The 10483-nt window shown below is 37.5% G+C and overlaps 1 protein-coding gene across 2 annotated transcripts in view; it reads left to right on the plus strand.

The window, feature by feature from the left end:
* The window catches only part of LOC122987427, a 28323-nt gene extending 18238 nt beyond the window's left edge, over positions 1-10085 (plus strand). The window contains exons 6-10 of one of the 2 annotated variants that reach the window (XM_044359319.1): positions 8564-8641; positions 8876-8883; positions 8965-9049; positions 9155-9214; positions 9314-10085. In XM_044359319.1, the coding sequence (XP_044215254.1) occupies positions 8564-8641; positions 8876-8883; positions 8965-8970 (92 nt within the window). In that variant the 3' untranslated portion in view covers positions 8971-9049; positions 9155-9214; positions 9314-10085. The remainder of the gene's footprint in view (positions 1-8563; positions 8642-8875; positions 8884-8964; positions 9050-9154; positions 9215-9313) is intronic. The other variant, XM_044359317.1, reaches the window with a different exon arrangement.
* The last annotated feature ends 398 nt before the right edge of the window (positions 10086-10483 follow it).

The raw sequence follows: 10483 nt of genomic DNA on the forward strand, positions 1-10483 counted from the left end.
TTAGCATATGTCCCTCTCATTCTGGGGATTTGTAATTAATATACTGTTTTGCTCCCCTAAAACTGTTATTTTTGGAAGTGATGTTACAGCTCATGATGCGATTTTAAAGTTATAGTTTATAATTCATCGCTTTTGATTGGATGGCTACTGATGTTTCCTAGCATTCAATTCACATATTAGCATACTAAACTCTTTACTAGCTAAGACATTATAGCTACGTTTTAATGATGCAGTCTGACATCACTAGTTTAAAACTAGTAGTTGAAGGAAGGATTTTACACACAAACTTAGTAAGTAACGAATTTAGGAATAGTTGTCACAACCTAATCCTGGGTCATATTTAAGTTTCATCTTTTCATCCTTTCATTTTTTAACATTCATAATATTTTTGCTCAATGGTCAACTTTGTAATCTTCTTTTTGTTGATGCTTTCCGAGTTTCTTCTCTTGGAGTTCTTTCACTGTTTCCTCGTTCTTGACACCTTTCTTGTATTTAATGTTTAACAGTCTCAGTCAAAGCTTCCCCACCTAATATCTCCTCTCCTGTCATTTCACTTTTGAATACAATGCTGTGGTTAAGTTGTTGGTTTGACATGTGTATGTCTACTTTCCTCTCTCATAACATCTACAAGTCTTTTATTCACCACTTAACAATTTTATTGAGCCTACTCGTTTTTTGAGCTCAGATATACAACTGTCAAATCTCTTTTATCATTTTACAGAAGCAAAAGTACTTACAGTAATTTACAGGCTTGTAATTTGAGAACTAGCACAAGATGATGAATTCACCTGTGAGAGTAAAATGAGAGACTTTTTCACTTTACCAAAACTCTGTAACATTGTAATTCCACTGTTTTCCCTGAATAACCCTTTGATAAGAGCATTGTAAGTTGCAGTCTCAAAGCTTTAATTAAAGAAAGTATCTCCTAATTTAAATTTCTGGGTTAGGACATTTGTTTACAATACATCATCTTACATTTCCAAATCACAAATGTTTGAGTCATTGTATAGATGACTCTTGATGACCACTAGATGGCAGCATGTAGACACGAACAATGTAAATGCAGAAGCTCTTTAAATCATTGCCCTCGAACAGGCAACTGTTAATCTAATGATAAGCTACAAGTGCAAGCTGGCACAAGTAAATGTTGTAGTTGAAGCGGTGGGAACAGTCCGCCTCCACTCAAAAATATGTTTTTCTTCTTGGTCTTACAGTTAGATGTTTGAGCTTCACTGTGCAGATCGATGTACATATATCCAGAGTTTGACACTTGAAGGCTGTTTTCACATTTGTCTGCTGAAAGTGGAAATTTTCTCTTGGCTCATGAAAACCTGATTTGTAGGGGTGGGCCTACGATTGTGATTTGTGACATCACAATTAGTTTGGGAGCCAATCCTGGTCCAATATTCAACTTACAAGTGTGTTGTGGAAAGACAGGAATGGACTTTTCAGTGAAGTAGGAGACATCTTGTGTCCAACAGTTAAACTTCCAAAATGAAATATACATGCATATTCATATATTCTGGATTTTTAATGAGGGAGAGGGAAGTAGATGGGTTTTTTGGAACATTTAAAGTGGTAATTATACTTTTTTGTGGAATAACCATATCAGACACCCATTATTGTCCCAAGCAGAGTATTTGTACATATTGTCTGGAGGGGATCTTTAAGCAAAAGTAGTAAAACTACAATGTATAATTACTCAATTACAAGTAAAAGTTCTGTATGCAAACTTATACTTAAGTAAAAGTGCAAAGTTTTATCAGCAAAATGTACTTCAAGAAAGATTTTGGGAGCGGTGACATACTGGAGTCTTCTTGTCACCATGAGGTTGCCATGCAACCAGCAAAACCTCATTTATGTAAACCTTTAGCTAGCTGTTTCCCTCTGTTTCCAGTCTTTCCATGCTGAGCTAGGCTAATCTTCTGCTGCTGATTGTAGCTTCACATCTTTATGAGAGTGATATGGCCCTTCTTATCTGACTCTGGGCAAGACAGCAAATAAGAATAGTTCCAAAAAAAAATGTCGAACTACTCCTTTAGGTATAGCTGGATACTCTTTGAACTGACAACTCTTTTGCTTCAGTTTGTCATGGTGCTCTGGTTGAGAATTACCACACCTCGTCCCAACATTGTGATCTGTATGATGACATTCCTTGGCTGTGAATCATTTCTGGACACTAATCTACAAAGTCTCTCTGGTATATCACAAATTTATTGTCCTGAACAAGGCTGGAAGTCCAACTTAACTGCTTTTGAAATATGGAAGTGGCCTTGTGATCGGTTTATGAACTCACAATTTTTTATGTTATGTTATGATTTTATTTGTCAATTTTATGTATTTATTTCAAAAAATGCTAATGTCTGACTTATAATAATAAAAAATTTTCCTTGTGACGCTTTGGATAGAAAGTGGCACATTGGCAAATAATTACCCACAAAATATTCTCTGTGTCAAAATAAAATAATAATAATAACTTTACATACTGTTGGGTAGATTAATCTATCATATGTTATTATTATGTGTTTGTAAGTAAAATCCTAATCTGACTAAGTCAATATGCTGTCAAATGAATGTTGTGATGTAAAGAAAAAAGCGAGTTTCACTGTCAAATAAAATGGAAATACTCAATGAACTACCTCAAAGCTGTACATAATACAGTATTGAACATACAAATAGTACATAGCATGGACGCCTGGCCAATCCTAGTGCTTGAATGCTATGCAGAGCGTGTCTTGCAATGTAAATATAACAGCCCTATAATAACATGGGAGGAAGTTTGCATCTGTATGAAAACAGGTGGTAGGTGGCTGCAGGACCGATCCTCAGGGGACTGTATAGGCTGACTGTCTGCATCCAGTCCAGTAAAGGTGGGCTCTGGAGGTTGGTGTGTTCTCACTTCACACTGGTACAGACCCGAGTCATCAGTCCTGATTCTGGACACATGAAGTCTGATTCGTCCTTCTCTGAGGGCGTCTTTGTCACACTGAACTCGTCCTGCAAACTGTCCATCCTGATACTCTGAGACCTCAACACCCTCATATAGATGATACAGGACCAAGGGTTTAACATCAGTTAACAGTTCACAATTAATTATAAGTACGGTGGAGGAACTGTCAGTTATGGTTATAAACATCCATTCCAGTGTGATGTTGTCGTTCTCCTCTGCCTGGTAGGAGGTCTCTGTCACGTTCAATACAAATGTTCCTGTTGAGGAGACAGAGAGGGAAAGTGAGGACCAGACAAGACAGTGAGCCGTGTTTGTTCACTATATGCATCTCTACCACGGTATTAAACTTCTATAGTGTTCGTTCAGATTTTGAATGTATTCTCATCGTGAATGAGATATTATATTTGATATATTTACATTGCATATTGGGATACGTGTCAGGCTTACAGTTTGGGGCTTCACATATGTAAACGCTGTAACATTCGCGTTGACTCTACTGTAGTGCAAAGTCTACGGTCAATTACAGAGCTCCCAGCGGCACGTGTCTAATTACAAACAATTGGGCCTTCTGATTGGCCGAATCTGTATTATTTTGAAAAGTGAATTTTTCAGACAGTGTAAAACCGTTCGCAGGGCTATTTCGTTACAGTATTAATGTTATGTAATAAGGTACGTCTTTTCTCCATCATTACTCAGCGAAATTCCCAAAAGTGACGTGTATAATTATGAGGAAGTCTCGGGGAAGTAAGTAACCGCACACACAACTTCACTCATGGTGTAAAATGTTTTATTGCATAACAGCAAACTGTTAACTACTAGAAACATCGTAGAATTAGTGTGGAGAACAGTAACATTAATCACTGTGTACAAGATAACATCTGTGGTGATTTAGAACACAATTTACCTAAACTTATGTCCGTAAACACAATGTCTCACATGCTGGGAACTCCGTCCACCTACCCCCAACAACTACAGTATTAAATCAAATAAAACAACTGGTAAATGTGTCTGAAAAGAAAATTAGTGGTTAAAGAAACAAGAAAAAGAAAAAGTTTAAGGACACAGAGAAACAGTTTACACCTGGCATTGATGCGTCTTGAGTGACTGATTGTGATCAGATCTCACTTCTCCGCTCTATGTGCAAATACACACGTACATAATTTCTGTTTGCAAAGACCAAACGCGTTGTTGTTTTTTTTGCGTCTGAACATATATATATCGTCCAGCCTGCAGAGAATGTTGCCTTTGGCTGTGTGATGTTTATTAGGTGACAACAGAGACACAAACACACACACACACACACACACACACACACACACACACACACACACTCGACAGTTACATCTGGCAGTTAATTTTCTTTTCAGCCACATTTACCAGTTGTTTTATGTGATTTAATGCTGTAGTTGTTGGGGGTAGGTGGGCGGAGCTCCCAGCATGTGAGACATTGTGTTTACGGACATAAGTTTAGGTAAATTGTGTTCTAAATCATCACAGATGTTATCTGGTACACAGTGATTAATGTTACTGTTCTCCACACTAACTCTACGATGTTTCTAGTAGTTAACAGTTTGCTGTTATGGAATAAAACATTTTACACCATGAGTGAAGTTGTGTGCGCGGTTAGTTACTTCCCCGAGACTCCCATGCAATTATGTATATGTCATTTCTGGGCATTTTCCTGAGGGATGATGGCGGTAAGACGCATCTCATTTTACAATATTGGTACTCTGTTTACCTTTTTTGGATATAAGTAGCGACAGAGAAGACATGACTCTATTAAGCAACACGACATGGACATAACTAACAGGATGTCCCCTCCTGCTAGAAGAGGAGGGATAATGAAATATATCATTTGAAAGTGGACGGAATTCTGTGCTTCTCATAGTTCAGCAAACTTCATCGTGAAGCTCGGCAGATATTTACAACATCACGTCTCCAGATTTTCTGCACTTGTCACACTGTAAGTACGCTTTAATTTGCGTTTTAAAACATGAAACATGAATTTTTCTGAAATGATTTTCTGAATGATTTCTGAAATCGAAATGATATAGTTATCGTAAGGTCTACCTGATATTTGTGAAAACAAACAAAAGCTGACTGCATTTTTATATGATTTCTGTTATAATCATAATACCACAGCTGTCTCTCAGGAGGTTCATACCGGTACTTTACCGAATATACAAGAGTAGAGTAGAGAATATCCCAACACGGTGATGTTTCATGGAGTAATCCCGTCAATTCCTGGATTTTAATTAATTTTTGGATTATTTGCACAAAAACGTGAGGAAAAACTCTCGGTAAGGCACGTTTCATTTTACTTTTGCCAAGAGGTGATATTTTCATGTCTCAACCCAACGATGAGCGTTAATATTGAGAGATGTGGTGTATAAAGTACACTCTGCAGTCTATCATCACTGCTCTTTCTCTCATGATAGCCGTGTTTGTTGACATTGTACTTCTCTATAATGGTGTTAAATTTTAACACTGTTCATTAACGTTATGCAGAAGTATTATTGTGAATGGAATAGGTTATAATAGTGGGCATATTGACATGTAAGGGCGATCTTTGCTACATGTAACAATTAATAAGTTTTAAGCTTCAAATATACTCATGCTTTTATTTTCTTGCCGTTCAAGAAAGGGGTATTTTTTGTGATGTTGGGATAGTTGCGTACTGACCAAAGTGGGGTACTTGTTTCAAGTCCGCAGTTTTTGACGTAAGAGATGCAGCCAGGGGAAGCACCATTATCTTGAACTCCACCTCAATTAGGAGAGAAAAATGTCTTTTTCATGTGAAGGTTCAGAGCTGTGAAGCGCCCGTATTTTAGAGGACGTAACTAACTATACACCCACCTTCACTCATGGTGTAAGGTGCTTTATTCCATAACAGCAAACTGTTAACTGTTAACTCTACAGATGTTAAATGATTAGTAAACAAAAAAATTAATATGGTGTAAATTAATATGTATAGGAAGCACTTTCGTTTGAAATAATGTCATATTGTAATTGAATTAGCTCATTTTACATATCTCAACATTGAGGGGTGGGCCTACGATTGTGATTGAGCTAGTGTCCCACAGTTGTGGGACACTAGCAAAAGTGGTGTTTAGACCCATAAAATGCTTTAGAAATTTTATTAAATCACATTATTTAGGGGAAAAAAATGATGTCAATATATGCAATAACATTGTGTATATATCTATAAAGCATCATATGAAAAAAATTAACATAAATCCAAAATTTCACTGCTGGGACTTAAAAATGCCCGAAGTTGCAGAAACACCCATAAACAGTATATAAACAGTCATCACTGGGCACATCGAAATATCAGGCTGCATCTCATAACTTGCAGACTTCGATCGCGACCTGGTTGCAACAGAAAGGCAGACTGCTATAATCACTGAAGCCATTAGCGGTATGGTTTTAACACATTCCCAGAATGTCAGTAGGCTATGCTGAAATGAAATCGTAGATTGCATGAAATAGACATATGGCTCAGTGATAAAGTGCTCTGTGTGATGCTGTTACCGACGCGCAGGTGTGGTCATTTTAGTCAGCTTTGGGGGAGCCGCCCCCCCTGTTCCTGTCTTATGGGGTTGCTGTCTGTAGCACTGCTCAATCCAACTAAACGTACATTTGTGCTTTGTGTTATTGTTTAGGACGTGTATATTCGTACTGAGCGGACCATCACTTGGAGAGAGGAAACGTTATCTCAGAGCAGGAAATGGAGTAAGTCATTGGTTATAGTTCATTTTAAGTGGTGCTATCCAATGTTTGAATGGCAACATGAAAATTTTGTTTTTCAGTTGAGGCTAACACCAAATTCCAGTAAAGGAAGTGGTGTGCTGTAAAGGTTGTGCTCAACATGAAGGGTGTCATGGTGGGGGATAATTAGAAATTCTGTGATGCGAAGTTTCTGATGGGAAACTGAATGTGTCTCCAACAGGACAGCCCAGAAAAGCTTCACAGTACCGATCTCTCACATGAAAGGTAGGTTTCTGACAAATTACCAACTTTAAACTGGGTCCAATCTCAACCACCAGCCTTAGATTGAGTTTGTAATTTTGTCTTGACAGAGCAAATCTTCCTCTTTCTGCTGCTGTGTGCTCTTACACTCACTCAGTGCTTTCCAGTGACTGCAGGTCAGGGTACGTCCTCTCTTGTTTATGTCATTCTCTTCATCAAAAAAAAAAAGATGTTTCCTTTCAGTTTATGTGAGTTACTTCATAGATGTATGATGTTACAGGTGGACACAGTCCTGTGCAGCTGTTTTTCTGTGAGACCCCAGGATGTGCCACTGATGTAACTCGTGTGTTTTGCAATGATGAGCTAGTCTTCAGTAACACCGACATCAGAAGTTGCACAGGCCTTCCACCACCCAATACTGTCTGCCAGCATGCCGGTCGAGCATTCATTTCCAGGGATACAGATAGTGTCTGTCAGTTTGAAGGGGCCAATGAATATCTGAAGACCGAAAAATGTCCAGGTATTTACTTTCTAAGCCCTTAAAATACTGTTCAGTGTGATTTTCTTGAAATCATTCACACCTGGCTCAGAAAACAACAGATTGCACAGATCAAGTGTGTTTACATGCACACCAGTATCCCAGCTTTGATGGTGTTTTAGGAGTTTTTATTGTATTTGCACATTAAAAACTTAATATCGAAGTTTCAGAAACCTGAATAACCCTTCAACACAATATTGAAAAACCTGAATATTCTACATTTGTACTGTGAAGGAGGTAGAGATACTGTCATGTAAACCTCTTATCCAGGTTTTTGTTCAGTCTGTCATGTGAAGTTTGTCCGTAAAACAAACAAAAGGAAGAACAACATTGTAATGATGACACATGTTGTCTGACACCTGTATACATTGTTTATTTACTCTATTATTTTGTTACCAAGACAACCAGAAACCACACAGGGTTCATACTAGTAGCAGGGATGTTGAGGAATTAAACACACACTTGCTGATACAGGGAGAGGAACGAGGTTTTTCCTGTTCAATGGGAACATTACATCCTGAATATGATCAAAGGATAAAAGCAGGATGCTAGTGTGCATGTAAACGTAATTGTTTCAAACTAGATTCGGTGCTGCATATCATGCTCGGGCTTATAATCTCTCACAGTAAAGATAGCAGTCGACTGATGAGAGGGTGCTTTATACAGTTTTAAAGTTTCTTTGTTGTCAAGGACTGATGGTTCCAGCTGAGGGCGCTGTTTGTTGTAATCATTTCTTGTTGAAGAGAAATTAAATCTCTGCCCACTGCTAAAAGTTACCAGACCATCCACATTTGAACTCTTGAAAACACTCTGCTGCCACTTTTTACTGACTTGAAATCAGTGCACATGTCACAAAAAGCAAAACAAAACACTCTTCATGTCAAATGAAATCCTAGAGTTATATGTGTTCTCAATGAAATGTTTCTATCCAACTCGTACAGTATGTTGATTGACACTATGTAACACTTCTCTTGTTTTTTTCAACTAGACAGTGGCAACATTTGTGATTTTATCAATGGTAAGCTTTTCATGCAGATACACACCTTTCATCCTGCTGCCCGCTGATGTGATTGACTATTGACTGGAGCTTTTCCTCTTTCCTCCAGCTCCTACATCACCTCCCATCTCCACCAAGGATCAACAAAATGTCAGGGATGCAAAATGGGGACTTTGGGGAGTTTTTGGTAAGTACTGAACACCAATAAATGTGATACTTTGTCTGTCTATGTCATGTTTTTTCAACTTCTGGATAAGTTACTGTTACTGTTACCCATGTCTGCCATGAAGTGTTATTATTCAATTCTGTAAAATCTGTCTTTTTGCTACTAATCCTACTTGCTTTTACTCTGCCATCCTCTGTCTACTTGCTTTCTCTCATGGCTGAATTACTTGTCTTTCAAATGCTGCCTAAACTAAAGACAGCCAGGTGAGATCTAAATTTTATCATGGGCTGCATTTATTGTATATTTATACAATTATATTAAATGTCAACTTCTTGATTCCACAGGTTTAGCACTAATATTAGTCTTTGGTCTCACTGCATATTTCTGCTGTAAAAAGAGAAACAGAGACCGCAATCAACAGCCAGCAAAGTAAGTGAAATTATGTCTTATTCATAAAATTCCTTTATTCATATTTTAAACTGTGATGTTACAGAAAAGAAACACTTTCTGCTTTTTAATATGAACTTGTTTCAGTGAGTCTGGTGTGACTGAACCCCTAAGAAGCATGCAAAGCTCTGGATAAACCAGTGAGAGGTTAGTGAACATTTAGCAGGCAGCATATTCCCCACAGTACGTGCAATTGTAGATATACAGTAAGGGAACTGATTCTGGGCTGACTTTTTACACCTTCAGGGACGCTGACTGTGATCCTGGACTGACTGATGACAGCCCTCCTTCTCAACGTGTCCATGCAGCTTAAACTAAAAATTCTGCTAATCAATTCTATTATATCAATTCTAAAATTGGTTTGTTTGAGCTCTAAAGATTTTGTATTTTCATATCTTTAAGTAAACATACCATCATTCTATTGGTTGTCCTGGAGCCTATTTTAACAGCTCACACACATACTGTACTTACTGTTGTGTTATCAGCTTGACATTTAATGATTTTGCATAATTGAGAAATGAGAAATGCATATAAACATGATTTTAAACTGATGACATGTTTCAGAAGTCCGCAGCAGAAAATTATGCATTACTTCTGTTAGGGGTCCCCAGCTGTAAAACATTGATAATTACAGTTGATTTTCTGTGATTGGTGTTGGTAGTAGTTTTTACACAGCACTACCTTTCAGTTATTGAAACTTTATAACAGTTTGTTAATAAGAAGTCAATGACTTAGTCCTCTCACTCCTTTTAGACCTCTATGGGGTGTAATTAAACCCAAATATAAGTAATGTGAACATTTAGACATCATGTACATTTCTGTCTGTGAATGACTTTTTGCCAAACAAAACGACTTTGTTCATGCATGTATAAAACGAGAAATATCACCTTATTTGGTGTAATAACAATGCTTTATGGCCATTTCTGTATTCTGTATTTTCTCACTGTCAGAAAATGTGCAAGTTTGTGGCAAACATTCAATACGTTTCTACATATTGGTTTTAATAAAGTATGAATAAAAGGGGGAAATTTGTTGCAGTTTTTATAATTTTTACTCATTCAGCAGTAGGGTCTGTACTGTGACCCCAAACATTTAGAAAGTGAAGTCAATGTCAACAAAACAAAAGGATTAAGTGTGAAACAGGCTACCTTCTTTTTCTGTACATACCTCCACCACCAGTTACTATATATTGTCCCAAACTCACATCATGCAACCAGCTTACTTTTTTATTGTAAAAGTGGGATTTTAATTGATTTCATGTTCCAAAAAGTATCATCTTGTAAACTACATTTGTGAGATATAATAGTGATGAGAAGTTATAATATCTGGTCCACTGGTTCAGGTCTGCAGAGGGCACGTTTGAGTCACTTTTCAATGTTGTTTCCAGTGTTGTACTGAATGGCATGGTTGTATGTA

The sequence above is a fragment of the Thunnus albacares genome, chromosome 8, assembly GCF_914725855.1.
Source record: "Thunnus albacares chromosome 8, fThuAlb1.1, whole genome shotgun sequence".
In the NCBI taxonomy this organism is placed as follows: Eukaryota; Metazoa; Chordata; class Actinopteri; order Scombriformes; family Scombridae; genus Thunnus; species Thunnus albacares.